This window comes from Theropithecus gelada, chromosome 9 (genome assembly GCF_003255815.1).
Source record: "Theropithecus gelada isolate Dixy chromosome 9, Tgel_1.0, whole genome shotgun sequence".
NCBI lineage: Eukaryota > Metazoa > Chordata > Mammalia > Primates > Cercopithecidae > Theropithecus > Theropithecus gelada.
Window position 1 is genome coordinate 60,469,296 of NC_037677.1, and position 25,444 is coordinate 60,494,739.

The 25,444-nt window shown below is 37.4% G+C and overlaps 1 protein-coding gene across 6 annotated transcripts in view; it reads left to right on the forward strand.

Moving 5' to 3' along the window:
• The window catches only part of PPP3CB (protein phosphatase 3 catalytic subunit beta), a 59,057-nt gene extending 35,307 nt beyond the window's left edge, over positions 1–23,750 (forward strand). Inside the window, exons 10-15 of one of the 6 annotated variants that reach the window (XM_025396646.1) lie at positions 6,419–6,496; positions 11,970–11,996; positions 14,099–14,183; positions 15,831–15,928; positions 20,648–20,677; positions 22,135–23,750. In XM_025396646.1, coding sequence (XP_025252431.1) covers positions 6,419–6,496; positions 11,970–11,996; positions 14,099–14,183; positions 15,831–15,928; positions 20,648–20,677; positions 22,135–22,313 — 497 coding nt within the window. In that variant the 3' untranslated portion in view covers positions 22,314–23,750. Of the gene's footprint in view, positions 1–6,418; positions 6,497–11,969; positions 11,997–14,098; positions 14,184–15,830; positions 16,876–20,647; positions 20,678–22,134 lie in introns of those variants that run through there. The other 5 variants (XM_025396647.1, XM_025396648.1, XM_025396649.1 and 2 more) reach the window with 5 other exon arrangements.
• Positions 23,751–25,444: the final 1,694 nt, after the last annotated feature.

Consider the following 25,444-nt stretch of genomic DNA (forward strand, 5'->3'; position numbering starts at 1 on the left):
CTGGGACTACAGGCGTGTCCCACCATGCCTGGCTAATTTTTGTATTTTTAGTAGAGACAGGGTTTCACCATGTTGGCCAGGTTGGTCTCGTACACCTGAGCTCAAGTGATCCATGCACCTCGACCTCTGAAAGTGCTGGGATTAAGGTGTGAGCCATCGCGCCAGTCATTAAATCTTAAAGCTCCAGAATAATCATTGACTCCATGTCCTACATCCTGGGCACACTGCTTCGCTGAGTGGGCAGTTGTGTCCCTGTGGTTTTTCCACACTGAGGTTGCAAGCTGCCGGTGGCTCTACCATTCTGGAGGGCAGCAGCCCTTTCTCACAGCTCCACTAGGCAGTGCCTCAGTGGGGAGTTTGTGTGGGGCATCCAGCACTACATTTTCCCTTGGCATTGTCCTAGTAGTGTCTCTTTGTGAGGGCTCTGCCTCTGCTCTGCCTGGGCACCTAGGCTTTCTCATAAACCTGAATCTTCCCTTGTTGAAGAAGTGACCCTTCCATTCAAGCCAGTCTAACTTGTCTCTAGATTCTATTACCCTTCTGCTTTTTAGGAAACTTGCTTTATCATTTATATCTTCCATATCTTCACATTCTCCGTACTAGTTCTATTATAAATTATTCAAATCTATCTGATCTTTAAATAAAAAACAAATAACATTTCTCTCATCTGATGTCTTTTTCTAACTACTGTGCTATGACTTTTTTTTTTTTTTTTTTTTTTTGCGCTATTACTTTCTTGCCTTTCTTTCAGAAGCCAAGTTTCTGGATGAAAATACATACTTTAAAGCTACTATTTAATATATGTTAAATGGCTCCATGTAGCTTTCAAGAAAAACCTTAACCTGTCACACAAAATCCTTGGACCTTCCCTACTTTTCTCTTCAGCCTCATTTCCTGCCTTTCTCTTTCACATTATCTGCGTTATAGCCATAACACAGCAAAGCCAGTTTTCTGAACGTGCTATGCTCTTTAAGTTTTATACCCTCATACTTTTCTTTATTTTTTATAACAGCTTTATTGACCTGTAATTCACATACCATACAGTTGACCTATTTGAATTATATAATTCCATGTTTTATATATACTAGAATTGTGTAACCATTACCACAATTTTGGAACATTTTCATCATCCCCTCCAGAGAAACCCTGTGCCCATTAGCAGTCATTGTTCATTTTCCCCTAACCCCCCCTTGCTAACCCTAGGTAACCACCAATCTGCTGTCCCCATAGATTCACCTATTCTGGACAGTTCATATAAATGGAATCACACAGTGTGTGCTCTTTTGTGACTGACTTCTTTCCATATTTTCAAGGTTTATCTGTGGTGTAGCATGAATCAGTATAACATTCCTTTTTATGATGGAATAGTATTCTATTGTATGGATATAGCACATTTCGTTCGCTTTATTCATCAGCTGACAGACATTTATTTCCACTTTTGGACTCTTATTAATAATGCTGCAAATAATATGCATGTGCAAGTTTTGTTTTCATTTTCTTTTTTCTTTTTTTTCGAGACGGAGTCTCACTCTGTCGCCCAGGCTGAAGTGCAGTGGCGCAATCTCCGCTCACTGCAACCTCCGTCTCCCAGGTTCACGCCATTCTCCTGCCTCAGCCTCCTGAGTAGCTGGAATACAGGCGCCCGCCACCACACCTGGCTAATTTTTGTATTTTTAGTTGAGATGGTGTTTCACCGAGTTAGCCAGGATGATCTCGATCTGACCTTGTGATGCACCCGCCTTGGCCTCCCAAAGTGCTGGGATTACAGGTGTGAGCCACTGTTCCTGGCCTATGTTTTCATTTTCTTGAGTATAGATCTGGGAGTGAAATTGCTGGATCATATCGTAACTCTATGATAAACCTTTTAAGGATCTTCCCAAAACAGCTATACCATTTTGTTGTTGTTGTTGTTGTTGTTGTTGTTGTTGTTTTTGAGATGGAGTTTTGCTCTTGTCGCCCATGCTGGAGTGCAATGGCGCCATCTGGGCTCACCGCAACCTCTGCCTCCCGGGTTCAAGTGATTCTCCTGCCTCAGCCTCCTGAGTAGCTGGGATTATAGGCATGCACCACCACGGCCAGCTAATTTTGTATTTTTTAGTAGAGACGGGTTTCTCCACGTTGGTCAGGCTGGTCTCGAACTCCTGACCTCAGGTGATTGTCCCACTTGAGCCTCCCAAAGTGCTGGGATTACAGGCGTGAGCCACTGTGTCCGGCCTTAGCTGTACCATTTTACAGTTTCATCAGCAGTGTGAAAAAAATATATATTTTTAAAATAAATATACATTTTAATATATAAAAATATTTTAAATATGTAAAATACATTTTAATATATAAAATATATATAAATTTTAATATAGAGATGAGGTTTTGCCATGTTGCCCAAGCAGTCTACCCACCTTGGCCTCCCAGGGTGCTAGGGTGACAGGCATGAGCCACCACACCCAGCTGAGGATGAATATATTTTCAAATCCTTTGCTTATTTTATAATTGGAATATTTGTCTTAAAGTTTTCTTTATTAAAGAAATTCTTTTGCCGGGCGCGGTGGCTCACGCCTGTAATCCCAGCACTTTGGGAGGCCAAAGCAGGCGGATCATGAGGTTAGGAGTTCAAGACCAGCCTGACCAACATGGTGAAACCCTGTCTCTACTAAAAATACAAAAATTAACTGGGTGTGGTGATGCACGCTTGTAATCCCAGCTACTCAGGAGGCTGAGGCAGGAGAATTGCTTGAACCTGGGAGACAGAGGTTGCAGTGAGCCAAGTTCACACCACTCAACAGAGTGAGACTCCGTCTCTAAAAAATAAAACATTTTTTTGTTGTCTATATAAATTTATGAAGTATAAGTGTAATTTTGTTACATGTATATATTGCATAGTGGTGAAGTCAAGGCTTTTAGTGTATCTATCACCAGACTAGCATACATTGTACTTATGAAGTAATTTCATCTTCCATACCTCTTCCACCTCTCCACCCTTCCAAGTCTCCATTGTCTATCATTCCACACTCTACCTCCATGTATATATATTATTTAGCTTCCACTTAGGAGAAGATGCAGTATTTTTCTGTATCTCAGTTTCACACAAGATAATTGTTGTTGAGTTGTGTTTTATATAATATATATATATATATATTTTTTTTTTGAGACAGAGTCTCGCTCTGTTGCCCAGGCTGGAGTGCAGTGGCGCGATCCCTGCTCACTGCAAGCTCCACCGCCTCCTGGGTTCACGCCATTCTCCTGCCTCAGCCTCCCGAGAAGCTGGGACTACAGGCGGCCCGCCACCACGCCCGGCTAATTTTTTTGTGTTTTTAGTAGAGACAGGGTTTCACCGTGTTTGCCAGGATGGTCTCAATCTCCTGACCTCGTGATCTGCCCGCCTTGGCCTCCCAAAGTGCTGGGATTACAGGCGGGAGCCACTGCGCCCGGCCGTTTTTTATATATTCCATATGCAAGTCCCTTATCATATATGATTTACAAATAATTTTCTCCCACTTTCACTTTCTTTCTTTCTTTTTTTTGAGACAGGGTCTCACTCTGTCTCCCAGACTGGAGTGCAGTGGTACCATCTTGGCTCACTGCAACCTCCACCTCCCAGGTTCAAGCGATTCTCCTGCTTCACCCTCCCAAGTGGCTGGGATTACAGGCTTGTGCCACCATGCCCGGCTAATTTTTGTATTTTTAGTAGAGACGGGGTTTCACCATGTTGGTAAGGCTGATCTCAAACTTCTGGTCTCAAGTGATCCGCCTGCTCAGCCTCCTAAAGTGCTGGGATTACAGGCATGAGCCCCCCCGCCTGGCCGACTTTCACTTTCTTAATAGTGTCCTTTAGGCTTTTACTCTGTCACCTCAGCTAGAATGTTGGAGTGCAGTCGTAACTCACTGCAACAATCTCAAACTCCTGGACTCGGGCAATCTTACCACACGGCCTTCCAAGTAGGTAGACTACAGGCATGTCCCACCATGACTAGCTATTTTTTTTTTCTTTTTTTAGAGATGGGATCTTTGTGTTGTCTAGGCTGGTCTCAAATTCCTAGGCTCAAGTGATCCTCCTCCTTCATTCTCCCAGGTAGCTGAGATTACAGGCACATGTTTCTGTGCCCGATTTTTTTGTCCTTTGAAGCACAGAGCTTTTCAATTTTTTTAAAAAAATACATTTTATTGTGTATATTTAAGGTATACAGCATAACAGCTTTATTGAAATATAATTTATATACTATGCAATTCACCTATTTAAAGTATATTTCAGAGTTGTGTAACCATCAGAAAGACTAATCTTTCTGTCTCTGTAGATTTGCCTTTGCTAGACATTTTATGTAAATAAGGTTATATGGTATATGGTCTTTTGTGACTGGCTTCTTTCAAAAATTTTTTAATTTTGGCAAAGTCATATTTATCTATTTTTTCCTTTGTTGCTTGTGTTTTTGTTGTTATACCTAAGAAATCATTGCCTAATCCGAGCTTATAAAGATTTACCCCTGTTTTTTTTTAAGAGTTTTAGTTCTTACATTAGGTGTTTGATCCATTTTGAGTTAATTTTTGCATGTGGTGTGCAGTAGAGGGAGTGCAGTTTATTCTTTCGCATGTGACCATTTGCAGCTTTATTCTTTTGTAGTTGACCATTGTTGAAATGACTGTTCTTTAGCCACTGAATTGTTTTGGCACCCTTGTCAAAAATCAATTGACCTTAAATATCAGGTTTTCTTTCTGGACTCTCAATTCTATTCTGTTGTGATAAATGACTACTACATCATTTTTCTAACTTCTGTTTAGAATGCCTTTTCTGCCCTCTCCACTTGGCAAACTCCTAGTTTATGATTCCTCTCAAATGTCATCTATCAAAAGCCTTGCCTTCCCTAGCAGGTCTTTTGTGTATCTTTGAATACTTATAGCATGTTTTTCATCAGTCTTTTGCGGTTGATATTTAATATCTCCTTTGGTAGTTAGTAAGTTTTTTGAAGGTAGAGATTGTGCCTTTCATACCTGAATCCTAGAGCTTTAGTGTCATACTTGACATGTGGGGTGCTTTTAGTATATTTATAGCAGGAAAAATTGGTTTGTAGAAGTATTGAATTTTGTTTTGGATATGTTCATTTCTAGGTGCCTTCAGGACATCTAACTGCTAATATTCAATAGACATTTTTCTTTATTAATTGAAATTTGCTTTTATTTTTCTTATTTTGTGTACTTATTTGTTATTAATTGAGTACCTGTCATGTGCCAGGGCACAGTGCCAGGCTCTGAAGTTATAATAGTGAATTAAACAACATCCTACACTCATGAAGTTTTCATTCTAGTAGGGGAAACATACAGTATACAAATGGTTTAAGACAGTTGACAATAAAACCAGCAAGGAAATCTGGAGCCTGAAGGAGAGGTTAACACTGGAGATATAGACTTTGGAAGCATCTTCAACGAGGTGATAATTCAAACTGTAAATATGATAATAGACAGAAATTCCAAGTGATTGAACATATAGGAGGATTAATACTGCAGAGAGAATCTTGAGGATATCCAAAGTTTTGCGGAAAAATGATCCAATCATGAGAAAACCAGAAGAGTAGAATCTTGGGAACCAAGGGAGAAGAGAAGGAAAAAAACATATAGAATAGTGAAAGAGGATTAAGTCTATAAAACTGCCAAGGGTTCAGATTGTTAGTCATTAGTAATCTTTAGAAATAAATTTCAAGGGAGTTGCTGAGCCAGTTTTTAAAAGATCAGGCCTGGCCCAGTGGCTGACGCCTGTAATCCCAGCACTTTGGGAGGTCGAGGTGGGCGGATCATAAGGTTAGGAGTTCAAGACCAGCCTGACCAACATGGTAAAACCCCATCTCTCGTTAAAAAAAAAAAAAAAAAATTATAAAAATTAGCTGGGCGTGGTGGTGCATGCCTGTAATCCCAGCTCCTTGGGAGGCTGAGGCAGGAGAATCACTTGAACCTGTGAGGCAGAGGTTGCAGTAAGCCAAGATCACACCACTGCACTCCAGCCTGGGCAACAGAGCAAGACTCTGTCTCCAAAAAAAAAAAAAAAAACAAAAAAACAATTAAATCCTGAGACTTTTTGGAACCAGTAAAACTCTGCCATGATTTTTTTTCTTATTATGCTATATCTATGAATGAAGATTTGAATGTATACATTCAGTTGTTATTCATCTCTGTTCTTATCTCTGTGGGGCTTAATTTTTTTTTTTTTGAGAGGCCTGAAAATTTGTTCCATAAAGAATCTCTTTCAGAGTTGTTATCCACTGAATTTCTTTCCTTTTGAAAGCCTTTGCATTTTTTATTTCCATCGTTCTTGCTGTAAGAATGTGTTTGCTTTCTTGGGCTAAACATTATTTGACCATTTGTAGAAATAGTTGCTATGTATATGTAAAGACAGTTATATATGGTCAGCTAACATGTAACTTTTTTTTCCAAATAGTGACAGAAATGTTGGTAAATGTTCTGAGTATTTGCTCTGATGATGAACTAATGACTGAAGGTGAAGACCAGTTTGATGGTATGATTATTCATCTTACTATTTTTTTATTGTGAAATGATATTTCTTTACTGCCTAGCCTCAGTATACACTATTTTGCAAATAATAGTCATTGCTTTCAGCATATGCTATTTGATAAGTAGCAAGCTACTTTTTTTGGATATTAAGATTTGAAAATAATTTTAGTGATTTCTTTTTTTATGGTAATATTGGAAAGAAGATGAACTTTGGGAAAGGAGAAATTTGGAAGAAAGAACATAAGGAAAGGAAAACTGAAGTATTAAAAGGATGTAGTTCTTGATGAATATGGACACTGGTTAGAGAAAAGAGGATAAAAATACTATTTGTTTTATTAGAACAATATTCTTAATGTATCAAAAGCATACCTGAACTCCCAATTTTGCTTTTCCTTCCTTTTAGACACTAAAATAGACTGTTTCTAAATTAGTGTGGCTGTGTTCTAAAAGACTACTTGCTAATTTAGTTTGAGATTCTGAAAGCATTTTTTCCACAGAAACAAAGTTATATACATGGTTGTTATGTAAGCCAACAAGCCTATGTACCTAATGCATGTTTATAGTAAAAAGTAGTACTATAGAAAAAAAATTCATTTTATTTTGTTTTGAAATTTTTATTTAAAACTTTATTTAAATATTTAATTAAAACCCAAGTATATAAAAAGGTAAACAATTTATAAACCGAAAATGATTCCCTTCCATATTCCCCTCACATCTTTGTTTTAGTATACTTTTTATAGTTGTAATCAATATTTCAATGTTTCCATATTTTGAACATGGTCTATATATTGGTAAGATTTAATAGCTACATATTTCTAAGTCCATTGATAAACTATAATGTTTGGCCAGATGTGGTGGCTCACGCCTGTAATCCCACCACTTTGGGAGGCCAAGGCAGGAGGATCCCTTGAGCCCAGGAGTTGGAGACCAGCCTGGGCAATATGGAAAGATTTCCTTGTCTCTATTAAAAAAAAATACACACACACGATAATTTAATTTTCATAGTTAATCTCACATTGTTTGGCAACTGGGTTCCAAATTATCCTTATGAATAGCAGTAAAATAAACATATTTGTATTATAGCTTTTATTTTCCTTCTTGGAATAAATTTATTGAAGAGAATTATAGAGTTACAGAATTAACTCTGTAACTCTTTTAGCTTCATTGTTTTAGCTGTGAACTACCACATTGCTTTGCAGAAGGATTGGACCACTATGAAGTGCCTCCAGCAAGGAATCCATAGACATATTTCTCCACAGGACTACCTCATTGGATTTTGGTCATTTTTACTTATTTTCTTCATGGCTATATAGTAGTAAATTATAGTTGCTTAAGTTTACATTTCTTTGATTTCTAATGATGCTAAGAAGAAAATTACTGTTTTTCCAACTATGTAAACTATCCGTTTCATTTGATCACTTTTTGAGTAAAATCTGAATGAAACCTATTTAGAAATTTCTCTACTTACAAACAGGTTTGATTCTTAAACACTTGAAAGCTCATTTGTTGAAAGTACAAAGTAACTGTGTACAAGTGCTACCATTGCCATCTGTTGGTGGTAGGCAGAGATGCGCTTTTATTCTTACACATTTGTTAATAACTGACATAGTATATTTATATCAGTTATTTTTTAGTTTGGATAGTAAACTTTAGTGAATAATACTTTTCCTTATTTTAATTCTTTCCTTTTTTTTTTTTTTTTTGAGACAGAGTCTTGCTCTGTCACCCAGGCTAGAGTGCAGTAGTGCAATCTTGGCTCACTGCAACCTCCATCTCCCTGGTTCAAGTGATTCTCCTGCCTCAGCTTCCCAAGTAGCTGGGATTACAGATGCCCACAACCACGCCCAGCTAATTTTTGTATTTTTAGTAGAGACGGGGTTTCACCATCTTGGCCAAACTGGTCTCGAACTCCTGACCTCAGATGATCCGCCCACCTCAATCCACCTGCCTTGGCTTCCCAAAGTGTTGGGATTACAGGTGTGAGCCACCATGCCCAGCCATTGAATAGTTTCAAATATATATTTTGTTTCCCTGTTCTGCTGTCACTTTTGTTGTAAGAATAGACCTGGGCTTAGATTCTAGTTCCTTATAATGACTCTGTGGCATCAGGCAACTTACTTAACCTTTCTGAGTCTCAGTTTCTCTCATCTTTAAAGAAGTGACAGTAATACCTACTTCACAATGTTGTAGGTATTGAGATAATTAATAATTGAAGTAATTATTGGCACATAGCCTAATTTTTAAAGAAAGTTTTCTGTTTTTCAAATTCTGTGAAATATTTAGTGAGAGTTTTAATTGATATTATGTTAATTCTATATCTGAATCTAGGGAAGTTTTTTTAATTTTTTTTTTTTTTTTAAGAGATGAGGTTTCCCTATGTTGCCAAGGCTGGTCTTGAACTCCTGGCCTCAAGCAGTCCTCCCACCTCAGCCTCTCAAAAAGTGCTGGGATTTCCCCCCCCTCCCTCCCTCCCTCCCTCCCTCCCTTCCTCCCTCCCTTCCTTCCTTCCTTCCTTCCTTCCTTCCTTCCTTCCTTCCTTCTCTCTCTCTCTCTTTCTCTCTTTCTTTCTCTTTCTCTCTTTCTTTCTTTTTTAAAATAAATAGTATTTAGTTTTCCAAACTAAGACCAAGAACTCTTGCTCTATATAATTACTTTATTTACTATAATTACTTCATTTAATACATAATTCCTCTATTTAAGATTATATAGTTTTTCTTTGAAAAAATTTTGTCATTGTCAAGTTAATACATCTGTATTTTATGTTCTTATTACTATTACAACTGGTGTCTCTTTTTTTCTATGTGTATAAAAGAATATATATTTGTGGGTTTATCTTATATCTAACAAACTTGAGTCAGCAGAATTATTTTCTATGATAATTTTTAATTTGTTTTCTATTACTTTTAAAAATATGTTATTTATAGGGGATTGATATTACTTCTATTCTGTATTTTTACCTTTCTTTTATGCTTTAAAAGTTATTATCAGTACGGCCAATAGTATGTTAAATAGGAATGATGGTAGATAATGCTTTAGTCCTCTTCTTATAATAATAAGAAAAAAAGGTTACTTGTTAGTCTAATTATAGTACTTGGTTTTAGGTACCTATGATTTATATGAATAAAGATACCAAGTCATGTTTTGATATTGAACCAGAAATAAATATAAAATTTTATTATATTCTAATGAGAAGATTTTATATATCATCAGTATTTTTCCTATTAGTATGATAATTTATCCCCTTGTTATATCATTCTTGCATTCCAGGGTTGAATTGAATTTGATCATTAAAGAGGCAGTGTAGTTTAATGAAAAGGATCAGTGGTTTAGGTGTCTTGTCACTACCGTTCACTAGCTGTGTAATCTTAGAAAAGGCACCTAATTTCTCAAGTTTTCTTATTCAGAAACTGAGGGAATAGAGAGGATGAAAATTCTTTCCCACTCTTAAATAATTTTAAAAATTGTTAAGCACCATTTATGACAATGTTTCAATGGGAAAATACACTGAGTTCCAGCTTTTAATATTAGAAATAGATCTCCCTTTACTGCCAACAGGGCAGGTACAATTACTCCTCATTTTTTTCACTCTTCCACTACCAAGTATTAGGAGTAGAGACTCTAAGAAAGTTTTAGGAATATGAGTCTGGGAGTTTGCATGGAGAAATGGGAATGGTTTGGAAGATAAAGAATGTTGAGGAAATGGAGGATAGAGGAGGAGATTCGGATAGATACTAAGGTTTAAAGTGGGGTGGGGAAAGAGCTGCTGGAACTAGGTTTATTTCCCTTCCTTATTTGTACTCCCTAATTTCTTCCCTCTTACTCCGTCCATCTTTTCTCCTTTCCTTTCACCATAATGGCTTGCCTTCTGTTCTCTCCTTCTTCTTTTCTTACACAATGGTGGAACCATCCTATGGAATTGGTCTGGGGAGAAATCTGGCTTTAGAAAGAAAACTTGATGGGATGGCTGTGGAATCAGAATAAGGGTTTAGCTTTTCTTTGGGGAAAGAGAGAGCAGGATTGGAGATTTCTGAGTGTCAGGAAAGAACTAATTTTTGTATATTTAAAGCTAAGATGGCCGGGCGTGGTGGCTCACGCCTGTAATCCTAGCACTTTGGGAGGCCAAGGTGGGTGGATCACCTGAGGTCAGGAGTTTGAGACCAACCTGGCCAACATGGCAAAACCTGTCTTTACTAAAAAAGTACAAAAATTAGCTGGGCGTGGTGGTGAGTGCCCATAGTCCCAGCTACTTGGAAGGCTGAGGCAGGAGAATCGCTTAAACTCAGGAGGCAGAGGTTGCAGTGAGCCGAAATCATGCCTTTGCACTCCAGCCTGGTTGACAGAGCGAGACTCGGTCTCAAGAAAAAAAAGCTAAGATTAGGTAAAGGCATAAGACTATTGTTAAGTGGTAAATCTTTGGTGCTCTGTATTGTTTAATGTATGTGTGGGGTCATTTTTAAGACAAAAATTTGCATTAACACTAAATGTATAAATGCACATAGCATCCCTTTTAGAAGTGTTAATCATAAAAGAGAATTTTCGAGCATTGATTTCTGTGATATTTAGGTTGCATGCCATTTTTTCCAGATATTTATCTTTTGTCTTCAGTTTGGTAAAGGGAAGTACATAATCCATTTGTGTTGCAGTTTCACTAAAATAAGTACATTTCCTATAATGGAATAATTTATCTCAGCATTTGAATGGAAGATAGGGAAAGCTCAAATGAAACCACCCCAGCTGCCTACTCTTAGAACTATTACTTGATTTGAAACAATCTGTTGCTATTTTTGCAAAAAGATGTCCCCCAAATTCCCAGATTGGACTGGGGACAGAAAGCACATACTGTTGCTCCTAAGTATATGCAAAAGTTCTGCAATTCAGATTCAGGAAATCATGTGCTCTTGTTAGGGAGTATGGGAGGTTTAGCTTTTCCTTCGTTGGGAGGGGGTGAGGTTTTCTACTGAGGCAGTTTATGAAGTTACCTACATTTCTCTGACTGTACTACACATTTTGCAGATGTTGGTGTCCTTGAAGAACCACATGAGTTTGTATTTCATTTGTGTCATTACCTTTTACTTAACATACTTCCACAGGTGACACATTTCCTTAGGGGTATGACTATAAATGTGCAATTGTTGTTAGCAGTCTTTTATCAGTCTTATGTGTTTTCACATGTTTTTTTCTGTCCCTAATTATGTCTGCTTTCATCAGATATGATAGTCATTCTGTCCATAATTTCTTCCGTGCACATATCTTTTAAGAAATCTTTAGAGTTCTACCTAGTGGCATCCCTCTTTATTCACCAGATTCTACAGTACTACATTTTTCAAGTTTCCAAATATGAGGGCCTTCATTTTTCTCCCTTTCTTTCTACATTCATTCTTCAGTACCACTGCCAAGTTAAATCTCTATCTTTTTATTTGTCTCAACCACCTTTTCTCCATCATTCACTTCCTTTTTTCTGGACTCTCCATCTGAAGAACGGCTCATATATGGCAATAAAAAAGGTACAGACCAGACAGAGTAACATTGTTTTGAAATATGACTTCATAAGTTATCCTCATGTCCATGTAAGTTAGCACATTCATTGAGTAATGTCTATGCAGAGTCCTCTTGGGCCTTGTGCAAATTTAATTTAAGTTTTATCTGAGTTAGTATTTGGTATTTTTAGAAGTCATATTCCAAGATATCTGTCTTTCTGTGCATGGAAATATTTTTCCCTCCTTTTCATTCCTGTTTTAAAATTTCATTCTTTTGCTTATTTGTAATGTTTTGTACTTTTCCCTGCATGATTAGGGTTGTTTGATTGTCTGTATTATTTCCCAAAGAAATGTTACTGTGGACATTTACTTTAATATGATGCATGATGTGTTTGTAGACTGATTTAAAATCCTGATTTGTACAGTGTTTTTATATTCCTGTGATTTTTTCATTTGATATCAGTATAGTTTACATGTCATTTGGTTTTATAGATACAGAAATTAAGACTGAAAATATGAATGTACTTATTACAGCCATCCTCCCCAACCTCCTTCTGCTTATCCCCAGTGTAGCTACTTACAAATTCTGTCAATTTTAAAACAAAATGTTTATAATAATTTATTAGAAGAGACCCAGACTTACCTTCTATCCTTGAACAAGTCAGTTAATAACCTCAGTTTCTTTGTCTATAAAATGAGGAGATTGCACTTTATAGTATCTCCAATGTCTCCAAATTCTAATATTCTATGATTCTTAGAATTTTTAGGGTTTTTTTTTTTTTTTTTTTTTGGTATTTTAAAAATACCTGTTTAGAGTGCCATGGTACCCAGGTACCCACACAGTTTTGGACTTGTAAAAGCTGTAGCTTCAGTGCTTGTAATATTTACCCTTTAGAAGATCATAAACATGTCATGGAGCCTATTTTTTTCCCCCTAAAATATGTCTTTTGTTTCTATCTTTGAAGTTGGATTTCTTTTTCTCTTTTCTTGCAGTCAGGTCCAGTCATTATCTTAGTTTTTAATTATATGTAATTGTGGACTGCTTGAATTTTAAATGAGATGTTCTCTCCCAGAAGACTTACAGTTGTTCAGACCTCTGTATACCTAAGGGCCCTTTTAAACTAGTGTCTTTAGCCTTTCCTTAACCTTCTCCTCAACCATGGTGCTTCCATGTGTGTTTTCATTGTGTTGAATGAAGCACAGCTCTAAGGAACCACACTTTTGGGTCCAGAGTGATTCTAGTTGCTGTATATGAAATAACAGGACTGAGATTGATGTTGTTCTTTCTGGAGGCCAAGGGAAGGAAGATAAAACCTTTGAGTCATTCTTCAGCCAAGGATTTAGTTGTTTTGGTTTATTCTCTTCTACATCAGTCATAGATAGCACAGCTAACCCTTTAGAGATGAAACAGTAGTGATCCTTTAGCCATGTTTTTCTCATTGCTTATGTCATACTCACCTAGAGATGTAAAAGATTGTATATATTTGCATGACCTTAGGAATACCTGGTACATTAAGTTAAGATGTGCATTGTTGAAATGCTGGTATGGCCCTTAGTTCAGGATTACCTGCACAGTAGCTCCTTCATGCCATTAATTTTAGACCAACTCAAACCAAAGAAGCTTACTCTGTCATAGTCTGATGGGATATTGTCAGCCTGCATGTCAAATACTTTGTGATAGTTAAATAAGACTACAGGACTGTTACAAATTCTTAGTCTGTTAGTCTGCATGCCGTAGGCTGTCATTAAAATTAAACAGAGACTATAAGATTATTATCAGTTTTTGCCCTCTGGTTTGTAATACAAGTTGGGCTCAAGTTTGCTTTTTTTTTTTTTTTTTTTTTTTTTGCCCCAATTGCTGTTTTACTGATTAGCCAGTCTAGTGAAATATTAAAGTTTGTGGATTACTTTTTATTTCTACATTTATCAGACCCCAGTATTAGACCAATGCTGAGCTAAATATTGAGAGAGCAAGACATTTTTTAGCATGAGTTCATCTAGTCTCCTCCATGTAAGCTGGTGGCAGGGGCCTTGGTATTGGTTTAGATGAGTGTGGAACAGGCTAATAGCATATTGTAAGCATGCATGCCCTAAACTTGAGCCTTTCTCTCTATTTATTCCATTGAAAGTAGGTTCAGCTGCAGCCCGGAAAGAAATCATAAGAAACAAAATTCGAGCAATTGGCAAGATGGCAAGAGTCTTCTCTGTTCTCAGGTAATGATGTCTTTTCTTGATTATTTGTTTTGCAGAAATTATGTTTATTGTACCTTGTTACAAGCATTGTCCTGCATCTAAAAGCAACATGGGGCCGGGTGTGGTGGCACACTCCTGTAATCTCAGCATTTTGGGATGCCAAGGCGGGCAGATCACCTGAGGTCAGGAGTTTGAGACCAGCCTGGCCAACATGGCGAATCCCCATCTCTACTGAAAATACAAAAATTAACTGGGTGTGGTGGCATGCGCCTGTAATCCCAGCTACTCGGGAAGTTGAGGCACGAGAATTGCTTGAACCCGGGAGGCAGAGGTTGTGGTGAGCCGAGATGGCGCCGCTGCACACCAGCCTGGGAGACAGAGCAAGACTCTGTCTCAAAAAAAAAAAAAAAAAGCAACAGAGTATCATTCTTCCTATATAGAAGTTACTTAGGCCTGGCCAGGCACGGTGGCTCACGCCTGTAATCCCAGCACTTTGGGAGGCCAAGGGAGGTGGATCGCGAGGTCAAGAGACTGAGACTATCCTGGCCAACATGGTGAAACCCCGTCTCTACTAAAAATACAAAAATTAGCTGGGCGTGGTGGTGCATGCCTGTAGTCCCAGCTACTCGGAGGCTGAGGCAGGAGACTTGCTTGAACTTGGGAGGTGGAGGTTGCAGTGAGCTGAGATCACACCACTGCACTCCAGCCTGGGTGACAGAGAGACTCTGTCTCAGAAAAAAAAAAAAAGTTACTTAGGCGCTTAGGCCGGGTGCAGTGGCTCATGCCTGTAATCCCAGCACTTTGGGAGGCCGAAGTGGGCGGATGCTTGAGCTTAGGAGTTCACGACCAGGCTAGGAAACATGGCAAAACCCCATCTCTACAAAAAAGAATACAAAAATTAGCCGGGCCTGGTGGCGTGCACCTGTGGTCCCAGGTACTCGGAAGGCCGAGATGGGAGGATCGCCTGAGCCCCAGGAAGTTGTCAGCAGTGAGCTGTGATTGCACTACTGCACTCCAGCCTGGGTGACGGAGTGAGACCTTGTCTCAAAAAGAAAAAGAAGTTAATTATATATTTGTATATTGAGGATGGGAACGCAAGTCCCTTTGAAGCTAAGATTTTTGACTCTGGTGATTATTATTGCTCATCTTTGGTATCTCTTTTCCTTTTGTGATAACACTAAATTTACACCTTGAAAATTAGAGCAGTATAAGAAGGAGGGGATGCTTTTTAGAGTATTCTTGATGAACTTGTTCTTCCATATAGGAAGTCCCTTGTGCTGGAGCCATAAATTGCCTTCCCTGAGGTTAATTCAGGAAGACCAGGTTTAAGGGTACAAATGAATACATCAGTCTTTAAAAATTTGTTAGCAAAACTGACTACATCAGACATTTGAACTTCAGAGCATATGAAATACCATATTTTCTCAATAGTATGATGCCCCTTGATGAATCTTAACACATACTTAATAAAGTTTTTCAGGAAAAATAATACATGCCTCAATTGTAAGGCACACCCTCATACCTGAAATGTCTCAAAATTGAGGAAAATATGGTAATAGCAATGAATGTCATAAATTTTATATATGGCCTATATCTAGACCCTATGTCTTCTTTTAAATTAAGTACTTGTTGGAAGTATCTGATATTTGTTATATCTCTCTGCTATAGGGAGGAGAGTGAAAGTGTGCTGACACTCAAGGGCCTGACTCCCACAGGGATGTTGCCTAGTGGAGTGTTAGCTGGAGGACGGCAGACCCTGCAAAGTGGTAATGATGTTATGCAACTTGCTGTGCCTCAGATGGACTGGGGCACACCTCACTCTTTTGCTAACAATTCACATAATGCATGCAGGGAATTCCTTCTGTTTTTTAGTTCCTGTCTCAGCAGCTGACCTAGACAGGGTACTGTATTAGCTAGTGTCTCATTAATACCTGATCAGGGCAGAAAACTGATAGAGTGGGTATTCCTTTCAATTGAAAATAATGGTCAGTTCCTCAGCTTTTCATGAAATGATATGGGAGCAGCTCATATCATAATGTCTGAAATATTTATTTATTCATTTGTCTAACTCACCCTTTTCTTTTAAAAGCCCCAGTTTCAGAATGTGAATCAGGGATATTCCTGTTACTAAAATGGAAATGTAATTCCAAGTTTCTTATTTTTAATTTTTTAAATTTATGTCATTGTATTAGACTATGCTTATATTTAAAACTACTTAATTTAGAGTTAACTACCTGCTTAGGCCCCAGAACATTATTTATGCACTTCAGTTACCAAAAGATTTGTGCAAGGTTTTGTACCCTGGTAAATGATGCCAAAGTTTGTTTTCTGTGGTGTTTGTCAAATGTTCTATGTATAATTAACTGTCTGTAACATGCTGTTTCCTTCCTCTGCAGATGTAGCTGCTTTCCTAAATCTGTCTGTCTTTCTTTAGGTTAGCTGTATGTCTGTAAAAGTATGTTCAATTAAATTACTCCATCAGACACTTGTCTGTCTATCAATGTAGAAGCAGCTTTGTAGCACCTTGTTTTGAGGTTTGCTGCATTTGTTGCTGCACTTTGTGCATTCTGAACATGAATGTAACATTAGATATTAAGTCATTGTTATAAGGGGTTGAATTTAAATCCTGTAAGTCAAAATTGAAAGGGTGTTATTAAGTGTGCCTTTATTTTGCATGAAAATAAAAAGAATTATACGTAAAGCATTCCTGTAATCTGGCTCATTGAATATTTTATACTTAAAAAAACTTTTTTTTTGGCGTAAATATTTGTGTAAATACTGGGTTAACTTTTTTAAAGCCCATTACAGATTAAATAGAAGAGAGTGATGTGAGTATTAGTGACCATACACAGTAATTCAGTCTAGATTTCTTTTCCTGTGGTTGGAAAGCAAAAATACGTGATGTGGAAAAGCCTGAATTTCTTGTAGCCACTTTTGACAGCCCTCTAAGGGTCATTGTCTATTAAAATAGCAACAAATCTGATGTTTTCCTTAGTCATAATTAAGTTTCTTTTTGGTGTTGTAATTCGTGACTTTTTTAGAGAGAAAAAGATAGGCAATTTTAACATTTTGAATGAATTTACATTTGACTTCACAATTTCATTTCCTTTGGTTCCATAATAAGTGCTCTCTCCTCTCCTCTCTTCTTTCTCTCTCTCTTTTTTTTGTGCATGTGTACGTGTGTGTGTGAGAGAGAGACAGAGTCTGGTTTCTTGCTCTGTCACCCAGACTGGAGTGCAATGCAGCCTCAACTTCTGGGCTCAAGCAATCCTTCCATTTCAGCCTCCTGAGTAGCTGAGACCATAGGCACACGCCACCACAGCCAGCTAATTTTTTGTATTTTTTGTATTTTTTATTTTTTTATATTTTTGTATTGCCCAGGCTGGTCTCAAACTCCTGGGCTCAAGCAGTCTTCTGACCTCAGCCTCCCAAAGTGCTGGGATTATAGGCGTGAGCCACTATGCCTGGCCAATGATTGCTTTTTAGTAAAAAAAAAAATTTCTCCTGTAAACAATTTTTACTTGTAGCCTATACATGTTCTATTTTAAATGTCATTGTATTGTTCACTACCACCACTGGTATATCTGAAAAGTACACTGTGTTTTGAAATTATAGTTATAACTTTTCATTCTGAATGAGGTTTCTTTTTTGATTTTCTTTTTAAAAAAAACCTGCTTTGATTTGCTTTACATTCCTTGCCCTCCATTTTTCTTATTATATTATAAACAGTAGAAAAATGAACTAAAAAGAATTTTATGAATGTACATTAAAACAAGAAGATCTTAAACATTTGATAAAACTAGTAAAAATGTTAATATAAAAGGATGAACTTTAATAGCTTCAAAAATATTATATTCTTCTTCATTCAGAAAAGAAAAATAAAACCAAAAGGGTATCATACTTAAATCAATCTACACTATAGTCATCTCTCAATTATCCTTGGATATAACATTACTTTTATATTGTATCCACAGCAAACCTTGCTTTCAGATTTCACATTTAGCACCTGCTAATTACATGCTTTGTTGACAGCTCAGCACTTCTGTTTATTCTTAATTTGCTCATGGCTTGAAGCTCATTCCTTCAACTTTGAAACCACCCTCTACTGCAGGGGAGGTTTGAAAGACAGCTTTGCTGGAGGAACTCTCTATTCTCAGCATGGACTAAATTACTGGAAGGAATTGAGTTTAAGGGGTCTAATTTGGGACCCCTTAAACTAAATAGCTTCTAGTTTTGCTAGCTCTTGATAGTGTGGTTTGGGCATTTGGTCGAAATTATTTTCCTAGGATAAGATAAATCTGCTTTGAAACAAATAACAAAAGTCATACAAAAGCTGCATTTTTGTGATTATTTTTTAAAAAGTTATCCTACATGTTAAATTTTAGTAGGTACGTTCCCTGATGTTAGTGTGTATAACTGAGAGGTATTGCAAAAGGAAAAAAATTTAATTCTAAGACCACCTGCCTGTCAGAAAATAAAAATTGTGTTTTCAAAAACTTTAAAAGTTAATTTACATGACGTTACTTGAGTGTTTTTACAAACTGCACAACTCTATTGGAGGTGGATTTTCTGTTCATATTTATTTTATGTATGTTTTCTTTCTGGGAAATTTGATTGGGAGCTAGCACTGTAATGCTACCTTCACCAGGATCTATATGGGAAATATATGTGGCCAATTCTATTTTAGTAATACCAAGTTCCTCTTGGTCGTTTATCTAAACTGTGTAGTACTGAGGAACACAGTTTGAGATAGCACTATGCTCAAACTTATTAAGGCCATGTCAAGATGCCCTATATAACTGAAAGCAAATAGTGGAGAAATAGTGCCTTTCAGATAGAGTTTTGCAATTAGCAGATCTGGGCTCAAGCGATCTTCCTGCTTCAGCTTCCGGAGTAGCTGGGACTATATATGCACACCACCATTCCCGGCTAATTTTTAAAACTTTTTGTGGGGAGAGATGAGCTCTCTTTATGTGTTGCCCAGGCTGGGCTCGAATGCTCAAGGGATCCTTCTGCCTCGGCCATCCAGAGTGCTGGGATTATAGGCATGATCCTCCATGCCCTGCCCGATTTGTAATGTAGTTTAACAGTTAAGGAAAATTAACTCTTCCTGTATTCAGTGTTCGTCCTAATTCTTTTGGATCCCCAATTCACTTTACTGTCTGGTTAAGATCAACATTTTCTAACTGAGTACACTTTAATACCTTAGATTCATCAGTTTCTTGTACATTAATAATTGCTTTGGATAAAATTATTTCTAAATCATGTTAATTGCTAAAAGATCACTTCAGGAATAATTATTCTAATTGGCCTTATTGCAGAAGAAGCAAAATAGAAGAGACAAGGGCATTACTTTTACAAATATTCTGAGTAATAGGGGGAATGGACAATATTGTAAGCCAGTATTGTTGTCTGCTATCTTAGGTCCTGGTCCTCAGTGTGAGCTCTTTATAGTTCAAACCCAGAAATGAGCGAAAAAAAGAATCTTTGACCATAAAATATTTGACTAATTATGTTGAAATTCTCTAAATGAACCAGTGACACACTATACCAAGAATATGTTTCTTATTTATAATATGACCTATGTGTCTATATCATGAAATAATTAGAATTTATGCCTGTAAGACCTCACTTCCACTCCTTAATGTCTCTTTAATGGGTAGATGAGTTTGAAAAGATGCTCAGTAGTCTTCCTGAGACAAATTTGAGTTCATCATAAACTGTGTCAGTATAAATGGAATTTTTTAAGGCTATAGATGTTAGTATCTGTAGGTATTTGGAACATCAGTACTAGAATAGAAAGGAAGTTCCTGGTAGACAGGAGAAGCCCTTTCAGGTCCCCGACAAAGAACAGAGCCACAGAACTGGAACTGTTCTACTTAGAGTAATTCACCAAGTTTACTGCCCTTAAATTTCACTGTAGTCATATCAGCCCTTGCAGCTTATGTTTTGCCTTATAAATTAGAAGTGACAGGTAAAGCACTGCTGACCCCTTCTAGTTTATGTCTTAGGGAACCAACTGGTAATGAGTATTGTTCTCACTGACATGAAAGAAAAGACTTTTCTGTTTGCTTTTCTGCTATAATTCTATTATAATTTCACTCTAGAGCATTTTTCTGTGATTGTGATGGATGGGATATAATAAACATTATGGAAAATTCTAAGGCCATCAAATTACTGATTCAAGATGGGTAATTAATACTGGAGTGTATTTGCATGGGTGCTGAGGTGTCTGTTTACAGTAGGTTTATGTGTTCTGTGCTCTGAGTGATGTTGTCATAGTGCTGTGTGTAAACTGTGCTGTGTCAGGAATTGGGGGTTTGGATGGGGCTCTCTAATTTGGGTACTATTTATGTTAAATTGTAAATGATGATGTAGTATGGGATACTGTGATATTTTAAGTGATCATTGCCTTTTCTGCTGTACAATATGACCCTTCTCATCTCTCTCATTCATTTTGCATGCCTCTGCTCACTTCTGTACAGCCACAGTTGAGGCTATTGAGGCTGAAAAAGGTATGATCAGAGTCCTTGTGCTGGGCAGAGATCTGTGGTGTGTGGGTGGGCATCAGAGAATGTCCTGTGGGTGTGTTTTACTCCTAGTTTTTACAGCCCAAGATGAATCAGACTCACTGATTCATCAAGTTTAGAAGCCTTGCAGCCCTCTTTTTTTTATTTTTCATTTTTAAATCAGAAGGGCTGATGTCTATGGTGACAGTCTTTTTCTTTTTTCCAGTGTAATATGCAATCAGAATGTAATGTTTCTGATTTATTTAGAGTATAGCATATTATGCTATACAGTATAGCCTTATAAAGTTGCCTGTTTTAATGGAAATTGCCAAACTGACCTGCAAATAGAGATCTGTTCCATATTTTGCATGATTCTATGCTACTCAGATTTTTTTCCTTAAGTGAAACCTCCTCTAGATATAGGTGTGAGTTTTTTACTCATATCCAGTAGTGTGCCTGGCTGAGAATACAGGAACTGTCACTATAATGATTTTCTTTTCTTTTTTTTTTTTTTGGCTGCAGTTTGGGCTATAGTTTATGGATAAGATTATGTTCATACATATCATGTGTTGGCTTGGTATTTCACATTCCTCAGTGTTTGTAGCCCCAGCCATTTGTTTGGTTCATGTGCCAGACTAAGTCCTAGGGATTGCAGATATTAAGCAACCAGATTATAACTAGTGGTTTGAAAATATTTCCTGTGAACATGTTAATAATGGAGGATGCATCGTTCTAGATGAAGTGAATGAGAAACCATACAATTGGTGGAGAATTGCCATTTATTTTGATTTGAGTTCCCAAAGATTGTGCAGTATGGCCAGTGAATTAAGGAAAACATCTCCTAAAATAAGAGATTATAAATACTTTTTTGCTATCAGCCATACACAGATCTAACTCTTGGAGGCACTTCCCACCTTTTTAATGTTATATTGGTGGTGATGGGCTGATCTTGACCTCCAAGATAGTTCTGATCTACTATATTTTAACCTTTCTTTACCTCTTTCTCCTCCCAAGCTCTTGGTACAGATTTGTATATTGAGGATTAACCTTGTTTAGCCTCCTCACTTGCCCCTACTCTCGTTGCTGCCTTACTGTTATAGTCACCGGTGATCTTAGGGACTAACGTAGGAGATAATTGGTATAGTAGAAGTCAGACAGACCCTGAGACCATTGCCTGGAGGTTGGTTTTGGGGGCAGGAGAGGGTTAACATTTTTTTGGATTTTTATTTTTTGGAAGGCTTTGCTAACACTTGTCACCTGTGAAGCTATCATGTTTATATTTAGGTTTAAACATTTCACATTTTAAGGGAAGACTGAAATGAGGATAGGATTCAGTTAAAGTAAGATTTAAGTGTTGCTACTTACAGCTACTAATTTCTTTCTTCTTAAAAATCATTAATTATGTTTTGAAATCTCAGAAATGTTTTTCAATTACTGACTTATCAAATTTGCATTTTGTTAAGCAATACGAGGATTCTCTCCACCACATAGAATCTGCAGTTTTGAAGAGGCAAAGGGTTTGGATAGGATCAATGAGAGAATGCCACCTCGGAAAGATGCTGTACAGCAAGATGGTTTCAATTCTCTGAACACCGCACATGCCACTGACAACCACGGGACGGGCAACCATACTGCCCAGTGACCCACGACTTCCCAGGGACTCTCACATCTCGGGCCCCAAATGGACAGATCACCCGAGGAGCTGGAGGGGTCGGCCAAGCTGACTGTAAATGTCACAGTCCCTCTGAAGAAACCATTGTGCTTCTGAGACCCCAGCCCCCTTCCTGGATGGAGGCTTGAGGGCCCTGGGACATGTGCTATCTGATAAGATTGGGTCATCGCTGCCAAGGTGGAGAGCAGTGAGCAAGGGGCTTGGGGCAATTTCCAGTGGAGGGCATCCACACCTCCATTTTATGCTTGTGGTTCACACATTTAAGTTTACAAATCAGATTTCTTTTCCCCTTCAGTAGAATTAGATTTTGTTTTTCAATCAGGATTTCAAATGCAATCCTAAGAGCTAATGTGGACTTTTCTTTTTCCATGAAATGTCTTTAAAGGATGAATTAGCATGGTCTTAAAATACATTTCTGAGGTTACTAGCTGTATTTTGAATTGTGAGCAAAATGCCGAGAAACCCAGTTGGCATTTATACAAAATGTTGACCTCAGGTCTATAGTTCTTAAATGTGGCTAATTCTGTAACATAGTCTTGGTATTTTTTAATTATGAATGCATATCCTATTTCTAGGCAGGCTCTCTTACTTGAACACAAATCCAAAAACTAATTTAGAATCTTTTTTGCCCAGATCTTTTAAGATTTACACCCCAGATATTTAAGAAGAAAACCTCTAAATTTCAAAATTATGAAGAATTACAGAATTACTCATTTAAGGTACTTTAAAAGAAGTTTGTACATTGTCAAAGTAAATTTTAATTCAAATCATGTCTGTAAAACTTGACGTATTTTGTGTATGCATGTTTTCATTTTGCAAATATTTAATATATAGACCTATGATGTACAGGTACGACATGTATAGGTTACCTAGATGTTATGAGTAATTTTAGTTTATTGTGAGTACTCAAGTTGCTTAAATAGCCACCAGGGTGATTTGCTGCTGGCTTTCTATCATTTTTATGTTTTAATGCAAAGGAAATTTTAAAATGTTCTGGAAGTGTTTTTGATTAAGCAATGCAGCCTAGAAGCAATGGTTCTGTTCAATCATTCAGATGTTAGTGGAAGCATAAAAGTCAAGACTGCATGTTGAAACTTTTCTTTTGATAGTTACTGAACTGCTTGGTTAAACTAAATGGAACCATGTGCTAATTTTTCACAATTATTGACCTGTATTGATTGCCACTGTAGTTTGGTATTTCCCTTTACTTTGGTGGCCTGCTTCCCTCATGCCCTGGAATACAACTCAGAGCTCCAGGCAGCGGAACCATCTGTTGTTTTGTTTGCCAGAAAGTGCACCCTGTATGGTCTCCTGTCTAAGTTGGAAATATTATGCATGTGCAGGACTATTCGAGTATTTTATAAACAGTAGCACACAATAAATTCCATGCATGGGCCGCTGCTCCTATCTCTGTGTTGGGTTTTATTTGGAAGATGCAGTCTGATTTGGCCTTTTGATGCAAATCAGAGAATCCTGTTACTAGAGCTGGGATATCCTCCGGAGATTATCTCGTGGATAGTTCATGGTGATTTGATTAATTAAATTCTTTATAAATTTTGCCTTAAAAAAAAACTTTTGTTATATACTTGTTTTACATGAGCATTAGTAACTGAGTATTAGAGGACTTTATATGCCTACTATAGGCCTCCTAAATCTAATATTTAAGATCACTGTTTATTATCTTTTAATTGAAAGAAAATATGTTATTATCTAGAATTTTGTTATAGTGGTGTTGCGAATTTACTGGGTATTCTAACAACAAGAAAAAATATTAGTGATAATTGCATTTTCCTATCTTATTCCTTTCTTCTTTGTCATAATCAAAGTAAGTATAGGATTTTGCACATTGAGGGATATTAGGATATTGCTCAAAATTATATAATAATATAATACAATAACTTGAATTACAGTCTCAACAATAATTACAATGAGATACATTATAAAACATTAAGTCAAAATACAGGCACGGCACAGTGGCTCATGCCTGTAATCCAAACACTTTGGGAGGCTGAGACAGAGGATTGCTTGAGCCTAGAAGCTCATGGTTGCAAGCTGTGTGTTGAGCTATGATTGTACCACTGTACTCCAGCATGGGTGACAGAGTGAGACCCCATCCCTTAAAAAAATAAACAAAATATATACATGTAAATATATTAGGCAAGTGTGCATGCACACACACATACACGTACTTGCCTAATTCCAGGTAACACAGAACTTCTCAAATAGTTTTCTTTTGTCTTTTTCTTTTTTTTTTTTTTTTTTTTTTTTGAGACGGAGTCTTGCTCTGTCACCCAGGCTGGAATGCAGTGGCATGATCTCAACTCACTGCAACCTCCACCTCGTGGGTTCAAGTGATTCTTCTGCCTTGGCCTCCCGAGTACCTGGGACTACAGGCGCCCACCACCACGCCCAGCTAATTTTTGTATTTTTAGTAGAGACAGGGTTTCACCATGTTGGCCAGGCTGGTCTCAAACTCCTGACCTCGTGATCCACCCGCCTCAGCCTCCCAAAGTGCTGGGATTACAGGCATGAGCCACCATGCCTGGCCACAAATTGTTAATTATTATAACTCTCTGCTTGCCATAATGTTAACTTACAAAGCAGTCCATGAATTTGCTCTAAGGTTATGCATTGCATACCTTAAAGATTGTTGTTGATGTTGTTTTATGAAAGCTATTCGGTAAAGAGTTTATCTGGCTAACACAGACCCAATAGAAAAATTAAAAAGTAAATAAAGTAAGAGTTTAACTAGTATATCAGGTGCCAGGAACTTCCTTAGCCCTTAGATGCATAACTAGCATTATATAGTGTTTGTGGGAATCATGGGTGAGCATTAAGTACTATCAGCAAAAAAACTATGGATTGATGGTAAAAAGAGGAAAATAAGAGAATGGAACCACACTCAGGAAAAGCAATATACCTGAAGAGTGATAAAGTATCACACAGTGGCTCACAGACCACTTACTACATGTTGAATAGGAACCTCTTTCTAGTCTTTCTTCATAATTCGTTTCACAACATACCATTTATTAAGATTTTTAAAATACAACTAATGATGAATACAAATTGTGAAAAGTTCAGACTTTTTAAATTGTAACTTT